The 19444-nt window shown below is 59.9% G+C and overlaps 1 protein-coding gene across 4 annotated transcripts; it reads right to left on the bottom strand.

Moving 5' to 3' along the window:
* Position 1: 1 nt before the first annotated feature.
* LOC100357711 (tetratricopeptide repeat protein 38) lies at positions 2–18380 on the bottom strand. 4 transcript variants are annotated; one of them, XM_051828145.3, is made up of 15 exons: positions 18242–18378; positions 17165–17242; positions 16311–16392; positions 15412–15583; positions 14459–14632; positions 11333–11408; positions 10092–10199; positions 8275–8394; positions 7399–7458; positions 6351–6389; positions 5587–5668; positions 3504–3669; positions 2640–2799; positions 2399–2472; positions 2–864 (listed from the first exon to the last, which is right to left on the bottom strand). In XM_051828145.3, exons 1-15 carry the CDS (start codon positions 18272–18274, stop codon positions 771–773), a joined length of 1518 nt encoding a protein of 505 aa, XP_051684105.1. In that variant the 5' UTR covers positions 18275–18378; the 3' UTR covers positions 2–770. The 4 variants fall into 4 exon arrangements, 2 of the variants coding, with proteins under 2 accessions (XP_051684105.1, XP_051684106.1); XR_016216406.1 differs by lacking the exon at positions 5587–5668 and having other exon boundaries at positions 18242–18380; XM_051828146.3 differs by lacking the exon at positions 10092–10199.
* Between the last annotated feature and the right edge of the window lie 1064 nt (positions 18381–19444).

Here is a 19444-nt window from a genome sequence, read left to right as displayed (position 1 = left end):
AAAAGGCAAAGGAACCAGTTTATTTTAATTCTTGAAATTTGCCTGAGCTTGAGCAAACCATGAGGGCCGACTAGGTTCGGAGGCTTCCTCTGCCTGCCCAGCACCTGCTCCCTAACGTCAGTGGGAACTGAAGGACCTTGACGGCCACCGTGGCACTCAGAGTCCCCTTCCGGGAGGGCCGCTCAGCACACGCGTGGGGACATCAGCCAGGGTGGACAGCAAGCAGGAGACCGGAGGTGGCACTCAGGAGACAGCTCAGGCCTTGTCACGGCCTCGTGTGGGGCTCTGCTTTGTGCCAGAGCAGAGCTTCGCTGAGTTGCCCCTCGTGCCCTCACAGCACTGGACTCTGCGAGGACGGGGAAGCCGTGTCCGATGACAGTTGCAATAGAGGAATGAGCTTAATCAGCTCTAATCAGGGAGAGGTGGGGGGAGTAGGAGGAGGCCGTGGACAGGACCTGTGTTTGGGAGACTCCTCCCCCGCTGAGCCCACCCTACCTCTGCCCTTCCTCCCAAGCTGGAGCAACCCTGAAGCAGAAGCGAAAGCAAGCCCTAAGAAACCTAGTGGCAGGCGAGTAGAACAAGCACCCACTGGTTCTGACTGCTTCACAATGCGCGCTGGCCCTAAGATTCTGAATCACACTTGAGATCTGTGTGTCCTGTAGAACTGCTGGCTTACAGCGGGTGTTTCCTAAGCTCAGCCCAGCAGGGCAGCTGGACTGAGGCTGGCCAGCCCCTGCGGAGGTCCTGCAGGCCGAGGCGGCCGGGTGCGCTCACTGCATGAGGTGCGCGGCGGTGGCCTTGCGGATGAGCCGCTCGGTCAGGGGCGAGTTGGGCTTCAGGGCGTCCCGCTCCATCAGAAGGCTCCTGTGGAAACACATCCAGGTTCAGGAGTGGACTCTTCTAGAAGGCTTCGCCCCAAGGTGGGACATGGGCAGATTTGGCCATAGCATGAAGGCAGCAGACGACGCATCAGGGCCCCGTGTCCGTGTCCGCGCACCTTGGTGGAGGGCACTTTGTTTGAGACAGGAGGGGGTGCCACCGTGGCCTGGTCTGCCCCGAGAAGAGCTGCATGACTTGGGGTCCCACCTGCTCCACAGCACAGCGCTGGTGACAGGTGGGGCAGGAAGCCACACCGACCCTGACTCAGGAACAGCAGCAGCAGGACAGGCGGTGTGGGAAACCCAGGCTGGCGGCAAACACTCACTGAGTCCCTCCAGAACTCCCATGGTGAAGCCCAGGTCCCCAAGGGGTCGGTGTTGGGAGCAGGGCCACGGAGAGGTGAATGGGTCTGAGGGTGGCTTCTGAGGAGACAGGACAGAGCAGCAAGGCGCCAGTAGCACAGGCACACTGCGCAGACACCTGCCTTAGCTCAACCCCTAGCCTCCGTGTCCTCTCGGCCTCCTCGCCCGCAGCTGCCACCAGTGAGGCCGCCTCACATCCAAGCGGGGACTGGAGGCCCCCGTGGTGCTGCACCCTAGACAAGCGCACGTGGTCAGGGAGGAAGGAAAGCTGGCACCTTTGTCTCAGACCTCTCAGGGTTTCAAACAGCTTGGCGCTCCCAGCCAGACCCATTTCACAGCGTGCACTCACCTGTACTATCAGGGCCTGGCCCACTGCCACTGCGTACCTGCTGGACCGCTGGCGTCCCGCAGCAAAGGGACCCTGCAGCCCCGGAGGCCACCCTCCCACAGCACCCCTCTGTCACTGGAAGCTGTGCGGCTCACCCTTCTGTCCCTGTTCACACAGCAGAGGCGGCAGAGCTGGGAGGAGTCAGGTCCCTCTCAGGAGCACAGAATAAAGAGCTGTCAGCGCTCAGGGATTCAGGTGAGCAAGGCCCAGCTCCCCCGGGGTCTGCAACGGCTGGGGCTCCACACAGCTCCCTTCTTCGGGTGCCCCCAACACCCCTGCCTTCTGGCGATGCTGTCCCTTTAACCAGACTCACCCCTGCCTGGTTCAATCTACTAGGCTGTCAGCTCTCAACTGTCACTTCCATGGGGTGCCCTCCTGAGCTCCCTCCCCCTGCTAACAAGAGCCAGGGCAATTCTCTACAGGAGGGGACGTCAGGACAGGGAGCCCCATGCAGCCAGGCCCTGGGTCTGCCTGCTCCCCGCTGCCTCCCACAGCCAGCACAGGAAGGCAAAGGGAGTCCAGGCCCAAAGGAGCAGCAGGAGTCGGCCAGGCAGGAAAGGGTCAGGGTGTCCCTGGGCACAGCACGGGATGTGCCTGGGGCCCTTGTAGCTCAGCATGGTGACAGTGGAGAGGGGGCTGGGGAGGGCAGGAGGTTTGACCTGCGTTGGGAAACAACTCCCCTGCCGCAGCCTCACACCTGCAGAGTCGCGGAAGCAGGAGCCACCCCGGCCAGAGACCCCACGTGTGCAGGAAGGGGTGCGGGGCTCACCGTGCCACATTCTTGTGCTTGCTGGAAGTGCAGTTCAGGGCCGCGTGAATCAGTATCTGGTTGAAGACGTCTCTCTGGAATGTCAAGGGCAAGTTAGACCCTGCCAGGTGGAGGCACGGAGCTGACACCCCACACGTGGCTAGAGACAGTGGCCTGCACCCCAGGATGACAGGCTGCCTGCAGAGGTGGCATGGGGTACAGGACGCTCCCTGGTGAGCCTGGCTGGAGGCGGCAAACCCACCTGGGCATTGCTGCCTCCGATCTGGACGATCCGGTAGCGGATGGGCAGAAGCAGGTCGAGAGCGCGGTCGGGATTCCCGGCCTCAGCCTCCACCATGGCCTGGCACAGGGGCAGCCCCACGTCTCGGGCCAGGAGGTGCTGACAGTTCTCCCCCGGGGACCTACAGGCCAAGAACGTGCTCTCAGCAGCTGGCACAGGCATCAGTGGGAGGGCCCACTCCTCCCTCGGCAGGTGTTTCTGTCAAGTGCCCGGCACAGAGCCACACGACAGGTGCTTCCATGGGGTGTGGTGTCAGAGAAGTAGCCCAGCGAGGGGACAGACCATGGCTCTGACCTTACACTCGGCTGTCACCAGCCACCGAGCCCCACACGGGTTCTCCTTCCTCTGGCCTCGGAGTGCTCATATGTAAAGTAGACCAGGTAGCTCTGATCTCACAGAGCCAGCAGGATTGCAGACAGCACAGACAAAAGCCTGGCACACAGACTGGGGCCAAACTGTCCCGGGAAGGGAATGGCCGGCAGCCCAGGGTTCCCAGCTGTCAGCCGCCCACAGGAGGCACGTCCCCTTGTTACAGATGAGGACGTAGGTTCACAGCAGAGAAGTGCCTGGCAGAGTGTGTAAGCCCCGGTGTTCCCCAAGGGAGACTGCCCAATGACACTGACGCTGTACTGTGGGGTAGGGGAGAGGCCGTTCTGTCCTGGGGGCACCGTTGACCTTGGGGAAAATACCCCAGCACCCGTCTTCCATCCCCAAAGCTGGGCTCACGAGTGAGCCCTCACCATGAGCCTCCCTGGCAGGTGGGGGCGAGCTTCAGCAGGACCGGCACCCTGGTCCTGTGGGAAGTGGGGGTGGGGGCCCACGTACTCGCTGGCCTCCTGCAGGGTGGTCAGCAGCTCCTGCGTGGTCTGGGCATCCCGTGCACCCAGCGAAGCCATCAGGAAGTGCACATCATTGAACAGCAGGACGTGATCACGCGTGTGCTTCTTGGTTACAGGCAGGACATCCTGCCAGCGCTGGCCCAGGGACACTCCTGGGGAAACATGGAGGATGCCCAGGGCCCGGTGTGAGTTTCCAGAGGGTGTCCCACGCCTATGTCCTCTTCCAATCACGTCCCTAGGAGGCTCTATGGTGGGTCCTGCTGCAGGTGACAGGCTGGAGCGGCGGGGGACTTTGGGTTTGTGTGAACTTTGTCCATTACAAAAGCAGCAGGTGCATAAGGCATAAAGTAAATCTAACCAGTGCTAAGTCTCTAACCCTTTGACAAACCTCAAAAATACCACTGATTCTCAGCAGCCATGGTGAGGGTGGCACCTGGGCCACACCAGGCCTTGGGTAAACCTGGACAGCCTCCTTCGGCCCTCCTGCCTGGATTGTCCCCTCATGCAGCCCTTGCTGCCCTCTGCTTCCCATCCTCCTGAGTCCATCACTGTTGGGCACTGCCTAAAATCTCCACTACAATATGGAGCCTGGCGGATGTTCGAGGGGCGTGTCTGCGGCTGCTGCGGTTAAGCTAGGTAAGATCAGACCACCGGCACCGCTTTAGTTCCAGACACGTGGACAGTGCATGATCCCCATACTTTGCATAAGATGCCCCTGTGCATGCTTCACTCATGCCTGCATGACCTTTCGCTGATTGGATCCCCTACTGCGCATGTCTTTTGTAAGCCTTATAAGCCTGTACACTTCCTCAATAAAGTAGTTCCTGCTTCGATAGAACTCACGGGTGCTTGCTGTGGTGTGCCTGACCCATCGACCATACCTCTCCCGTTCGCCTTGTGGGGGAGTGTCTGTACTGTCCCCTGCTGGTCAGGGGTCAGCCTCAGGCTTAAGAGGCCAACACAACACCACATCCTTCCTCACTCGGGCACCTACATGACCATGAACACAGCCATCAGCTCTGTCTCCCTTGGCGATTTGGACACGGTTCTTGTGTCTCCGTGATTCTACCGCCCTGTAGCCCATCCTCTCTCCACACCTGCACAAAGGCTCCGTAGAGAGTTCCAGTAAATTTTCAGTCTCAGCCTCATAAGGAGCAAAGGTGCAGGGGTGACAGGGTCTCAGGGTTAATAAGTCTCTACCATTCCCCCAGTGTGGCCCACGCCACCCAATTCTGGAGGGCCCTGGGCAGGATATGAGGCCCAGGCCTAAGTCAGGGTCCTCCTTGGCATTCCCGCTCACACCCCACCGCCGCCACCTGCCTGGGCTCAGCCTCTGCGCATCCCGAGGAGCCTCTCGAAGGCAGCTCCAGGCCTGTGCAGAGCAGCCATGAGCGGACCCCACCCCTACCCTGGCTGCAAGCCCGCTCGTCACCTGCCCTCCCCACCCAGCCAGCCTGCACTGTTCCTAACAGGCCGCTGGCTTTGGACAGGCTGCTGCACTTTGCCTGGTCACCCTACACAGCCTTCAGGGCTCATATTTCATCTCCACCACAAAGCCTGCGTGGAACCTTCCAGAAGCAAGCTACCCAGGCCCTCATCCTGCATGTGGATGTCCTGCTGCCCCGGGCCTCACCCAGGCCTGCACAGGTACAGCGTTGACTCTGCTGAGCCTGGCCGGGAGAGTACCAGCCTGCATGCTGGGGGTTGCCCAGAAGCGTCCTACAGCCCCCAGGACTGTGGCAAACTCATCCAGGCTGGGGTGACAGAGAACTCTGCCATCCCAGGGAGTTGAGACACTCAACCCTATGTCTGGGGAAGGAGGCTGTGAGGACAGGTGGCCAGTTGCCCCCTGTGCCCCAAGGACTGTAGGGCACCATGGGAGTGGCTGGTGCCTCCCTGAGTGGAGCCTGAGGTCTCCTCGCTGAGTAGTGGGAACTGGAAGAAACAGACGCGGCGGCCAGACGTGCTGGTCTCAGGGCATCTACGGAGCCAGGCCAGGCGGGCAGCTGCACCGTGCACTCGCTGTGTAGAGGGGAGGTGAGTGAGCCTGAGGGGCAGAGGTGTGCTACCTTCCATCTGAAGGCGGTAGAGCATGGAGCAGGTGTCCACCATGTCCAGCATTGTGCCGCTGGCCTGCAGTCGGGGCAGGATCTGGAAGACAGGCATGACCCTAGCCATACTCTGCTTGTGGGCTGATGGGGGACCCAGGGCCAGCGAGGAGCATGTCTGGGTTATGTATGGGGTCTGCACAGAGCAAGCCCTCAGCCAAAGGGCGCCACTATCTGGTCCCCACCACCTCTGCCATCAGGACTGTCACCCTTACTGTGACCAAGAGCTCAGACTGCACCAGGCGCAAGAGAGGGCACCAAGTGACCTGGAGAAGCTGCCCCCATTGCGTGCCCGGGAGCATCTGCTGGGCCTGGCCCGTCACCCATCACCAAGCCTCAGAGCAGGCTGGCAGAGACCCCGCCCCCGGCCACACTTCCAGACTCAGCTTTGCTCAGGGGTGCCAAGATCCACATCTCATCTCACAGGTCCCCATCACCTCCATTTCTTCCTACAATGTCCCTTCAACCCCCAAAGGACTGCTTCCAGAACTTCACTGATTTTCTCTGGTGCTGAGACCCCAGGCTTTATTTTTAAGGCCTGTGGGGGTACCGAGGACGATGAGCCATGAGACCGCTCTGGGCCAGTCAAGCCCGTGAGGCCTCACAGAATGCGGGGCTCTGCTCCAGCCGTGTGTTGGCTGTGCCAGCAGAGACCGGCTCACAGGTCTGGGAGAGCCTGACGGGCATTGTGGGCAGGGAGCCTGGTGCGGCCCAGGGGCACTTACATGGGTGTCGTAGATCGTCAGTGCCGCCTCGTAGTCGCCCTGCAAAACACAGCTCCCGTGATGAACGAGGCAAAGCACAGCCCTGAGAAATGAACAAGACCCCTGCCCGTGGCCGCCACGCGCTGCTGAGGGGGTGCGGAGAAGGCGAGGGCAGCGGAGCCAGGCTGCTGCGAGGGGACCGATCCGGGAAGGCCTTGTCTTTGCTGGGCAAAGTCAACACAGGTCAGGCACCCCCACCCGAAACTCTCAGCCCCAAGACCTCCAGAATCCAAAGCCTGTTCAGAGCTGATGTGACACCACAAGTGGAAACTTCCACACCTGACTTCAGCGGACAGGTCCCAGTCAGAGGGCAGACCAGGTGGAAGACACCCCGCAGGCTACCTGTGTCAGGTGTGCAGGGAACTGCACTCAGTCCCATCCCCAAGATGTACCAGGGTGCCCTCCTCCATGCAGACACCCCGGAATCCACAGTCATCTGGAATCAAACGCCCCAGGTCCCAGGCAGTTGGGATAGAGCAGCCAAGGTGGCTGAGCAGAGCTTGCTCTCGCCTCCCCTTCCAGTCTCCCGCCCGTGTTTCCCACCCTGTGCATCCCACGTCATGCCTGGTGCTCACCTCCCAGGCACTGATTTCTGTCTTTGGATATTTAGGGAGCGTCCCGCTTTCCCCGCGGGAACAGCAGTGCGGGAAGCACCTTATGAACGGGACCCTCTGGTGGGATCACTGGGGTAAGGCGCCTGGAGGAGCAGCTCCTGCCCCACTCCTGCTGGGTGGTCTCCTGGTTCCTGCAGGGCCAACCACTGGGGTGGGGGCTGGGCCGTTCACTGTAGCAGGTCTTGGTGGCCCCCGCAAACCACACATATGTGACATGATTCCCAGGACCCAGCAGTGAGGAAAAGGTGGATAGCATCGCAGGCCTGGAAAGCCTCCTAAAAACCTGGGTGCTCTGGGTGCCAGGGCCCTGAAGCCTGTGCCACTGTGAGGGCACCCAGGGTGTGACAGACAACGCGTGCTGGAGAGCAGCTCCTCTCCCCCAGGGGGTCACCTACCTTTTCAATCAGGAATAAAGCCCAGTGCCAGTAATTGTGACTGGCAAGCATGTCCGAGTCCTGGGGGAGAACGAGAGAGTTAGGGAAGCCCCAGGAGGTGCAGAGGTACAAATGCTGCCTCGTGCTGCCAGTCAGAGCCAGCTCTGGGCGAGGGCAGCTAGGACGCCGGGATCAACCCAGGAGGATGTGCACTGGCGTCAGAGCTGAGACGTGGCTGCAGCAGGGCCAGCATGGGGAAGTAATGATGTACTGGCTCCCTCTTCTGCACATACGATGTTAATTGGAATGATAAATCCATTATTCAGAGAGAGGGTTTGAGGCCCATGGGGTAACCAGACGGAACCAAAAACATGGACAACAGGCCCAGGAGCAAGGTGGACAGGACTCGGCTTAGGGTTTGGACGGCCCTTAGGACCTCACAGGTTTAAGGTGAATCCCGAGTTTGCTCAGGTGGCCCTTTCTATGGTGTTCAATGCTGGGGCAACTGACGATGACCTGACAGTGGTGGCACCCAGTCCTCGGAACCTAAGACAAGCCGAGTATGCCAGCCCTTCAGATGGCCAGTGCACCATCCCCCCTGTGTCCACACCCTCAGCTACACTGAGAGGCCACCCCTGGGCTCCAGGCAGGCAGGAGGACCAGCTCAGGGCCTCCTAGGTCTCACCCCAGTGGGGCTCTTGTCTTCATGGTAATTTTATGATGTATTCCTTTTACCAATTCTAGACCAGTTCTAGAAACTTCCACCAACAGGTGTTGAGAGGTGCTTTGTAGCCATGGGTAGCGTGACAGAAATGTTTCAAGCACACCCGTGAACTCCTGTGCCTCAGGACACCGACTGAGTTCCCTTGGCAGGTGGCCGGGGGATGAGAACCGTACCTTCCAGTGCGTCTCCGAGTGCTGCATGAACTCCAGACCCTGCTGGACCTCTGCTCTCATCTCGTGGACGTGGGCAATGGTGTGCACTGACCACGCATCCGTCGGGGTGATAGACAGAGCCTGCGTGTGGGTGAGACAGCGTGGGTCAGTCAGCCTGGGCAGGCCACAGCAATCTCTCACAGGCCTGGGTCCAGCTCAGAACCATCACAACCCCAGGACAGCCCATGTACGCATGCGTAGGGCACACCAGCACAGGACACCGCGAGGCAGAGGTGTGCTACTGGCCCAGGGTTCGCAGCTGGGATGCAGCAGAGTCTCCAATGCAGGGCTCATCCTGGGACCACACAGCCTCCTGCATACAGCTGAGGCTCCTGCATCTGGCCTCAGTTTCCCTCCAGTGCAGGGGCCCCGGATGCTGCCTCCCACTCAGGGCTGCTTGGAGAAGTGGACACTGTCGAGGTGAGCTTGGTGGGGACCGTCCAGTGCCCTTCAGCTGGGGACCTCCCCACACACTACACAGGCACCCAACGGGGGGCTTTCCAGTGCTGACAGCACTGCTGTTGAGGTCAGAGGCTGCTCACGTGCCCAGAGAGGCAGGCTGGACCGGGGAGTGAGCCTAGCCTCACAGCAGCATGCTGCCTGTGCTCCCGGGGTCAGCTCATGTTTACCAAGCACCCACTAGGTGCCAAGCACAGGGAAGTAGACTGAGACTCATGAAAGTCCCATGGATTTGCCCATGGCAGGTCCCATCTCAAATCCTGGGCTACCATCCCCCAGCCTGCTGCCTCGGTCTCCCCAAGCTAGGTGGTGTGCAGCTTGCCCTGGACTGCCAACTGCTGCCACCATGTGTCCTGCCCCTGCTCATCGGGACACAGACAGGAAGCAGAAGGGTCTGTAAGAAGCGTGGGCACCCCCTGTGCTGGATCCCTGGGTGCCGGACACTGGAGAGGGTGAGGGCTGAGTCCGAGTAGACTGGGTGCGGCCCTGTTGGGCACACAGCTCTCATGCAGGGCAGTCCGGAAGGGCTGCGGCTCACAGCCCATTGGCTTGCCCCACTCCTGCTCTGACATGAGCAGGGACTGACCAGTGCGCTCCCTCGCCTAGAGCCCTCCCAAGTGGCCCCTAGGCTCCCCCTCCCAGCACGTGCTGATCCAGCCCCAGCTGCCCAGCTCTGGCCTCTCAGGCTCGCAGCATGCCCAGCCAGTATCCATTACACCCCTGCCTCACAATGACTGACGTGCTTGGGCTGCCCTGCTGGCTGTGCAGACACCCCGCCCCATGGCCGCCCGTGCGGCTGCTCCAGTCCAGCGTGGCTCCTCGCTGTCCAGGAAGTCCACCTCACCACACGGGGATCACCTCCGGGAGCCTCGTTGTGTGGCAGTGAGGAGCAGCGAGGGGATTCTTCTACCTCCCCCTGCCACTTGTGTAGCCTTAGTCTGCACCTTGTGGCTGACCCTGGAGGGACCTGCCACATCCGACTTACCACATCCGGCCACCCTTGCCCACGCTTCTCTGACTGCACTGCCAGCCCCCAGGTGCCCAGGTGGATACCACCCAACAGGAGGGCCTGGCTGCCGTGGTCTCTGCAGGGCCTTCCTGTGGCTGCTGTGGGAGGGTAGTGCCTGGTCACCCACGTATAGAAGTAAAATCACCAGGAAGCCACTCCAGACCTTGACCTCTGACTTGACTTGCAGACAAAGGAGCTGTGGCCCTGATCTCCAGCCTGGGCTCTAATTCTGTGATGCGATGACACCCAGGGGTGCTACCTACCAGGGGTGCTGAGGAACACCAGGGCGACAACAGGGTAAGATCCTGACCTTGTCACAGGGAGGCTGGGTTCTGGTCTTGGCAGCTTCAAGGACCCCTGTCTGGTCAGGTGGCCTTAGAGAATCTGGCTCACCTCCGACCTTGTGGCCTTGGCCTCTCTGAGCAATGGGAGAAAGGCATCACATGGACAGAGTGTGAGTGACAGCAGGTGCATTTGGAGTCCCCAGCCTGAACCAAGAGCAGCAGCTGCCCCCTGGGCCTCAGGATCCACTCCTCTGAGGTGGACAGAGGAGAAGATGCAGGCTGCAGCCTGTCACTTGTTCTGGGCCCACGCACAGAGTAGCATCCACCGTACGCAGTGCCAGCCCTCATGACACAGGTGGGGGCCGCAGTCTGGGACCGAGGGCAGGCGGGAAACGCCCAGTGGATGCTCTAGGGCAGGGCTCGGGGCAGGTCTGTGTAGAGGTGAGTGAAGCCCTGGCTACAGCGCCAGCATCCCACATTGTCCTGGCTGTTCTGCTTCCTCTCCTTCCACATGCACCTGGGAGGGCACAGAGGATGGACGAGTACTTGACCCGTGCCACCCACCTGGAAGACCCACATAGAGTTCCTGGCTTCTGGCTTTGGCCTGGCCTAGCCCCAGCTGCTGCTGGCTTTGAGGAGTGAACCAGCAGGTAGAAGAGATCTCTTTCCCCTCTCCCTGTCCCTGTCCCTGTCCAACTCCGTCTTTCTCTCTCTGTTGCTCTGCCTATCAAATAAATCAGTCTTTGGAAAAGGTGTGTGTGGTGGGGAGGGTCCAAACCATGCAGGAAGAAACAGAAGCCCCAGGTCAGGCCAGCGGGCATCAGCCTCTGTCCCTGACCTCTGTGCCGCCTTCTGAGCCTCGTGTGCAGTCAGTGATGCTGAGAAACGTGAAGTTCAAGGAGGAAGGTTTACATCCATTCCCCACACTGTCCCAGCAGTGCCGAGCATAGGCCCTGGAAGCCAGCAGAGCTGGTGGGAGCACAGACGCCCCGAGTGCAACCCTGAGCCAGGGGCTGAGCAAAGCCTCCCCAGCTTCACCCCCTCTGCTGCAGGCCTGGGCTGTGGCTGGCCAAGGGGCGTGGCTCCGTGGCCACAGAGGCACGGGGATGGCAGGGGTCAGCTTCCTGCCTGGGGCAGCTGCTGGCACTGCAGTGAGTCCTATGCTTGGGGACCTTCAGGGGGACTGGCTCAGGTCAACCAGCGGGTGGCCCCCTTCTTGGCCACTCTCTCAAGGCCAGGGCACTTCTGGAAAGAGTCGGCTACTTACCTCTTTGGCAAGCTTTTCCGCCCGATCGTAGAAGTTGGTTTCCATCAGTCCAAAAGAATAGATGCCTTTCACATAGCTAAAGACAGAGAAAACAAGTCACCTCAAAATACAATAGGACAGGCGGGGAGCACTGCTCTGTGCCCTCCAGTACATGGGCCGATGTCCCGACTCCAGGGACCGTGACGGGACCCTGTTAGACTCATGCTTTGCAGAATCTGCCACGTTAAGATGGGTGGGCCCTGGGCCGTGACTGTGTCCTAAAGGGGCCATGAGAACACAGAGAAGGAAGACGGCGGTGAGGAAGCAAAATCAGCGGGGACAGGGGCTGGCGCCGTGGCTCACTTGGTTAATACTCTGCCAGTGGTGCTGGCATCCTATATGGGCGCCAGTTCTAGTTCTGGTTGCTCCTCTTCTAGTCCAGCTCTCTACTCTGGCCTGGGAAGGCAGTGGAGGACGGGCCAAGTGCTTGGGTCCCTGCATGCGCATGGGAGACCAGGAGGAGACTCCTGGCTCCTGGCTTCCGACTGGTGTAGCACCAGCCGTGGCAGCCATTTGGGGTATGAACCAATGGAGGGAAGACCTTTCTCTCTGTCTCTCTCTCACTGTCTAACTCTATCTGTCAAAAAAAAAAAAAAAAAAATCAGCGGGGACAGCCACAAGCCCAAGCACTCCAGGGACCCAGGAACAGCGGGAGCTGCAAGAGGACGTCCGGCCCCCGCTGAGCATGGGGCAGGCGCTGGCCTGCAGCACACAGGCAGGTGCACCCCAGCTGCTCCGAGTGCCCCACTTGTGGACGCCATTACAGCTGCGTCTCAGCTCTCCAGGCTCCCTCTACTGAGGGGCTAATGACCTAATGACCTTAGTCATCAGAACCATAACATTGCAGGGCCTGCCTGGATTAGTGCCCTCCCACCCCCAAGTCATCTGCACAGGGTCTCCCTCCACCCCACCCCTGCCGCATCTGACTGGTGAAGCCCCCATGGTGGGACAGAGGACTGCTCCCTGGGAAGCTCTCCTGGCTGGGGTCTGTCTGTGGCTCCTCCTCTGCTTCTGCAGCTCGGCTCCCAGCGTCTGCCCAGCTGGACACCCCCCCTGCACAGCCAGGCTCCTCCCCAGGCCCAGGGGACCTGGGGCCGGGACCCTGTCCACTTCACTCTCACGGCCCCAGCCAGGATAGGTCCACTTCCCTTGCACAGGAAATGCACACCCCCATCTCACCCGTCTCACTGACAGCCAGGACCCCCAGTGCTCACACAGGATAGAGGCGTCCTGCCCGTGGCTTTCCAGCCAAGGGGAAACAAGACTGAAGCTGGACTCTGCACGCTGGATGTTATCTCTGCTCCCGTGCGAGATACAGATCCGACTCGTAGTTCACAGAAGCATATTCTAGAACAGCCCCTTCCAGACGGCTAACTGCAAGGTAACTAAGGAAGCTCTGTGAGGTCATTCACTGAGCGCTTTCTGGGTTATTTATTAAGTGCTTACTGTGTATCAGGTCCTGAAAGTCCCCTGTGGTGGTCAAGTCCCTATGTCCACTTGGCTGGACCGCAGAACTCAGTTTCCTGTCCAAACACCAGTCAGGTGTGGCTGAGGCAGTAAGTTGTTCGTGGGGCCGACATTGACGTCAGTGTTCTTTGAGTTAAAGTGGCTTCTCTCCACAGCGTGGGTGGTCCTCACCCCATCCGTAGACAGACTGAGGGCTCCGGAGACCAGGATTCTGCCTCCAGATTCAAGTCTCTCCCGTCAGGGGGCTGGTGCTGTGGCGCTGCGGGTTAAAGCCCTGGCCTGCAGCGTTGGCATCCCATATGGGCGCCAGTTCAAGTCCCAGCTGCACTGCTTCCAATCCAGCTCTCTGCTATGGCCTGGGAATGCAGTGGAAGATGGCCCAAGTCCTCGGCCACTGCACCTGCGTGGGAGGCTGGGAAGAAGCTGCTGACCAGAAGAAGCTCCTCGCTCCTAATCAGCTCAGCTCTGACCACTGCGGTCATTCGGAGTGAACCAGTGGATGAAAGACCTCTCTCTCTCTCTCTCTAAATCTTAAGTAAATAAAACTCTTTAAAAAACAAAATAAATCTTAGAAAACAGAAAAGTCTCTCCTGCCAGCCGCTGCGGGAACTTCCCACCTGCCGCCTGCCCTCCAGAGGGCTAACATGTCAGCCCCACGATCACACGAGTCTGTAAAATAAATCGTTCAGGGGCTGGCGTTAGCCACAGGGAAGACACATGTGTCCACGTCCCCGTGTCTGGTTTGAGTCCCAGCTCCACTCCTGACTCCAGCTTCCTGCTTATGTGCACTGGGAGGCACCAGGTGATGGCTCAAGTTGGGAGGTCCCCTCCACCCAGGTGGGAAACCTGAAACCTGGAGTCCACAGCTGCTGGATTTAGCTCTGTTCCAGCCCTGGCTATTGGGGCATTTGGGGAGTGAACCGGCAAGTGGAAATCTCGGCCTGTGTCTCTCTCTGCCTCTCAAGTGATAACACCATCTTTTAGCCCCTCTCCTCCACGTCCAGCTGATCCAGCCTCTAGGGGGAGCCCCAACACAGACTCTTTAACCTGCTTGAGCTCACAACCTTCCTGTGATCAAGATGCAAGGGAGTGGCTCCGTGTGCTGGTTGTGCAGGGACAACCCAGCCTCCTCCTTCCCCCAGGCAGCAGCAGGACTGTGCTTCCTGGTCTCCTGTGGGCGGCCCTGGTCACGTGACCAGTTCTGGCCAAAGGGAACAGCCATCGGTTCTCTCATTCTGGGCACTTAACTGCCATGGGGAGCCCCTCTGGAGAGCTCTCTTCCCTTAGGGACTGGGGTGTGCAGAGGGCAGTGGCTTCCACAGCTGGGACCCAGGAGGGCGACAAGGACAGGGTCTCAGAGCCCTCAGCCCTGCTAAGGTGGATGTGCAGAATGGGTGAGAACGCTGTATGAATTATGGGATGTATGTCAGTGCATCCTGCTACAGAGGGTGTGAGTTCATTCTCAGGATGAGACGGACATCCAGTGGGGCCTTGAGCGGTAAAGCAGCAGAGAGGAGCAACAGTGGCCTCATTAAGGTGCGGCAAGGCCGACAGAGCTGCCACCGTTAGGTTGCAGGGAGGGATTAGAGAAGGAAACGACGCGGTTTCCACTGCACATACCTGCTCAGGGGGACATCTGGTGACCAGAAGGGGTAAATTCGAGCAACGGAATCTCGCATCTGATCTTGGTAGCCCAGGTAAAAATAGGCATCATGGGAGAATTTTAGGGCCAACATATCCGTCGGGTGGTCCTGGAGAATCTGTTCCCATAGGGCACAGGCCTTCGGGAAGTTCCTGAAAGCCAAGAGGAGCTCTCAGCACCACTGAACACAAAGCCTGCACCCCCAAGCATAAAACACATTCCACGTTGTCGACTGCATTGGATTGGCTTAAAAATAATAGTTTCTAAGTTAGAAAGTGGCTCAAACATTGAAAACCCAATGAGGAATCTTACGGCCTGGTTAAAGGAAACAAACAAATAAACAAACAATCTCAATAAGTTGTTAGAGATAATTTCATGTGTGACCAGCAGTTGGCTGTAGGGAGTCTGGGCTGGAATCGCCCCGTGTGGACTCACTGAGCAGACCCCAGGAGATGTCCCCGCGTCGGGCTCAGCACCCCTGAGCTCCTGCGGGGTCATCAGCGGTGTCACACCTGCAGAGCAGGCATGGGCACTGCCGTTCTCAGGGAATGAGGGTCAGCGGGGGGCAGGGACAGGAATCTGGAAGGCTGCGGCAGTGCACCCAGGGGTGTGTGGGAACCAGGAGCACATGCACAGATGCTTCCTGCCCTCTTGTGGACATTTCTACCACACGGTTCCATTATTTCAGTAACGAAACTAATAACTGATTGAGGTCATGAAACAAAACGAGTGACTGGACACTGAATTGGGAATCTCAGCCCAGCCTTCCTTATCAGGCACTCGACTGCACAGGCAGGACGCAGCCCTGACCCAGGTGCTCTCATGAGCTGGGCTGAGGATTCCCCTGGGGCCGCATGGGGACAGCCTGAGGCACCCCCAGCCCAGCCTCGGTTCACCCATCACAGACACACAGCCCTCAGAGGCCCCTCACCCGTTGGCAAATGTCTCCACGGCAGACACGTGCAGCTGCTCCCGCTGTGTCAGGGCCTGCGCTTTGGACACGTCCACCATGGTCTTCACAGCCAGATCCAGCTCTTTGTCCAGTTGCCTGGAGCTTCCAGTGCCAATCAGCCTGAGGCCGGCAGAGATGGCATGGCCCATGGCTGGCAATAGATTGGACACAGCTGGGGATTCAGACGCTTGGGTCGGCCCAGCCCAGCCCAGGCCTCACCCAGAGTGGCAGCAGGTGCAGGCCAGGCAGCAGGCAGGCCCGCTCTGTCGTTGCCCAGGTTGTATGAGCCCCCTGCCTTTGGTCCGACCAGTCTGCACTGGGCGGGAAGTGGGTCCCTGCCTCCCTGCTCTCCCCTCCCAACCTTATCCTGCCTGGGGTTCCAGAACACACCGTGCTGGCCTCCCCATGTCTGCGGAGTTGCCAGCCTCTCACCCACTGGTTGCCCTGCCCAGCTGCCTGGGTGAGGCTCATTGGCCCTGGGCCATGGCTACAGTTCAAACCTCCTGTGTTCCAGGGATCCACGCCTTGGACTGGTTCATCTTGCCCAGTTCCAGCCCCTCTGCCAGTGTGGTGGCTTTGGAACTGGCTTGCCCTCATGACCCACGGTTTCCTCGTCTGAGAAAAGGGATCAGCTTCTTCCATGCAGAGGAGACAGCATTTAGAGCAAACAGTCGAAAGCTCCTTTGTAGCCTTCACCACCAGACAGGAGCAACCGTGATCTCAAACACACCAGAGGTGTGGTCTTCCTCCCTCTGTGCAAAAGGCGGCCCGGTCAGTCCACCTCCCATCCCCAGCCGCCTGGGTCCCTGCAGTCAGGGAATGCGAGAGGGGCTGCCTCCTGGAAGCCGGGCCCTCAGCCCAGGGGAAGTGTTGCTCACCGAAGTTGGGATCTGCTGCTCTGAGCCGCGCCAGGCAGCCCTCGATGCCGCCAAGACTCTTGTCATTGGTCCACGTTACATACTGAAATACAAGGGGCCACAGTCATCCACGGATCTGCACGTTCCTCTTTCTACAACACTGAGTGCAGGCAGGTGGGGTGGGGTGGTGATGTTGTAAACAGTTAAACAGGCAGAACACAGCAGCGGCCTGGCTGACGACATTGCATCACCCGTATGCCTCTGGAAACTTCTGAGCCCTCACGTTCTACAGATGGGGTCAGCATGTAGTGGTCTCACTGCTCACGCAAAGGCCAGCTGTGGGCACTGCCCTGGCCTGTCAGACCCAGGTGCATCTTGGTTCTGCCTCATCTCACTGGACAACCTCAAACTCAACGAAGTTCAACTCTCTGGGTCTCTGTTTCCCCATCTGTCAATCAATCCAGTTAGACCTTACTCTGAGCCCCCCTCCTAGTTCTAAACCAGAGGATCCTTCAGTCGTGCAGAAAAGCCAGGAATGTGATGAGGGGCTGGCCCGGCCACAGGTGAGACAGCGTCCCACAGGTAAGCCCCAAATCTAAAGGGCAGAGCCCACATGAAACCCTCAGTAGGCACTCATGGGAGTCTGTGGGGGCCCAGAGCCCTCCAAGCCACCCCTAACCGGCCCACTGCTGCCCACCCACCTCTGGGGGACCTGGGAAAGGAGGGTGAGTGCAGAGGGGGTGGGTGGGCTGGCATGCTCCATCTTCCAGACTTGACTGCATTCCGCTGCTAGAGCGCAGCTGAAAAAGCACTCACCAAATCAGAAAACCCCCCGAAACCTTCACAGAGGGCAAGCGTTTCTCCGATGGGCGTACCTGGGTCAGAGTGGCATCGAACAGCTTGCAGGCTTCGTTGCTTGTGGTGGAGAGCGGCAGCCCGGCATCCTTCCAGGCCTACGCACAAGGAGGAGGCGGCCCGGCTTCAGTCTTGGACACAAGGGGCCCCCGCCCCAGCCCCCTGCAGACCTCCAAACGCCTAGCAGTGGTGCAGGGCCAGGCTTCCGTGAGACCATGAAACTCAGCTCTGTGCTTGGGATGGGACGGATACTGACCCTGACTCACACCCACCCAGTATCCGGGGAACACCTGTGTGCCCTCGGGCAAGACGCTGCCTCTCAGGCCCCTGTAGCACTGCCCCTCTGTAGCACGGGCCCAGGGGGACCCAATGGAGGGACCTGGATGTGCCGACCCGGAGTCCTGATCACCAAGGGGTGGGGGTGCTGTCCAGGCAGAAGAGGAGTCTGGTGCTAAAGTGCAACTCGGAGGGCACTGGTCCATCCAGCTGGGCTGGCGGGCTGCACACTACTGCCGCCACCGACTCCATCCCTGGACTGTCCACTCAGGCAGAGCCTCAGGCCTCAAGGTGGTCAGAGCCGGTCACAGGGACAGCAGAGTCGGCCAGGGGCACAAGTCCAGAGACTCCCTGGGCAGAGGGAATGCCCTTTAGCCTGTCCAGAGGGCCCAGCATGGGACTTGGGTGGCTGAGGGCCAGCTGCCTGTGCCCTCTAACCTCAGTCTATCTCATCTGCAAGGTGGGCTCAGGCTCCTGCCCTGGGCAGAACTGAAAGAGACCCTCCCTGTCACTGGTTGTCCCCTCTGTACTCGGTGGCACCCAAGTACTGGGGTCTTCTCCAAGCCCGAGAGCCGCCAGGGGTTTCCCTTGGTGGGGGCGCCAGAAGGGCCCCCGTTCCCTTCCTCCCTTCCTGGGTGCAGCCCGCGCTGGCGCCCAGGGTCGCTGCCAGGCCCCACAGGATCTGCCGGCCGGCGCCCACCCACTTGTGCTCGCGGCTTGACCTCGGGTCACCCTCAAGCTCGATTTCACATCGCCCGACGCCGGGCCACCCTGGCTCAGCGAGAATCAGGGACGCCTGACTGCGGGAGGCTTCCGCGTACCTGGCAGTCGCGCAGCTGAGAGGACGCGGCCATAGTGCAGCGGCTCAGGCTACTGGCGCCGCCGTGGCCTTTCTGGGAGGGGGCGGAGCGCGGAGGGGGCGGGGTCAGTACGTCTGGGCGGGTCCGGCCGGAGGCTACCAGAAGGTGGGAGGGGTTCTCCAGGCAAACTTTGGTGCGAGGCGCTGTGCAAGCCCTGCCTCCCCCGTTGGACTTGGACCCTCGGCAGTCCTACAGGCAGGCTCCCCTCTGCTGGGGGCCCTCGGGGGAGGTGACTGCAGTCGGAGGCCCTTGAGAGTAAAGGGGGTCTCAGACCTCTTTTCCTCCGCCCCTGGCCCTTTGCTCCCCCAGTTTAATGCACACCCCCTCCCCCGCGAGCAGCAGTCCAGTAAGGAGTGCAAGCGCTGGGTGCTGTGTGCAGTTGGACGTCGTGTTCCAATTCTTGGGTTAATTTCCACGTTCAGAAATACTGCGCTAAAACCTTCCTGTTGGGCTGAAATTCTAAACTCCTTACAAGGAAACAGGAGCGCACCTTCCTGATGTTGAACGTGGCAGTGCATCCTCAGACGTCACACCTAGAGGATGAGCGATGACAGAAAGAGCAGACAGACTTCATCGGAATGCAAAGCCTTGCTTCCTCCCAGGGCGCTGTCAGCAAAATGAGAAGAAAAGCTGCAGAATGGCCGCAAGATTTGCACCCAGGACACATCCCCAACTCCTGCAACTCGGCACCACGGCGACAGCTGGGCCAGCGACTGGGACCACAGAGAAGCAAGTTCAGCGTCATGCTTTGTGGGTCTGTCCATATCGCTGCTAAGTGAAGGCAGCCAGTCACAAAGGGCCACCTGCTGCGTGCCTGCATTTACGTGAACCGTCCCAAGTAGCCCACAGCACAGACAGTACCCTGAGAGCCAGGGCTGGGCGCGGTGGGATGGGGGTGACGCTGGCGGGTGTGGGGTTTCCTTCTGTGGCGATGAAAATGGTTTACAACCAGATAGAGCAGCAGTGTGGTAGCACAGCAGGGTGAGCCACCGCTTGGGAAGCCCACTTCCCATATCGGAGTGTTGGGTCGACTCCTGGCTACCTTAGCCTCCCCCGGCCCCTGTGGGTGACCAGGTGGAGTTGCAGGCTCCTGGCTTCATGTGACACCCGTGGCTATTGTAGACCTGAGGAGCGAATCAGCAGAGTGATGGTCTCTCTCTCCCC

The sequence above is a fragment of the Oryctolagus cuniculus genome, chromosome 11 (genome assembly GCF_051225735.1).
Source record: "Oryctolagus cuniculus isolate XC-2025 breed Fujian yellow rabbit chromosome 11, ASM5122573v1, whole genome shotgun sequence".
Classification (NCBI taxonomy): domain Eukaryota; kingdom Metazoa; phylum Chordata; class Mammalia; order Lagomorpha; family Leporidae; genus Oryctolagus; species Oryctolagus cuniculus.
The sequence above is the reverse complement of the archived record's forward strand: the minus strand, read 5'-3'. Positions and strand labels throughout refer to the sequence as shown.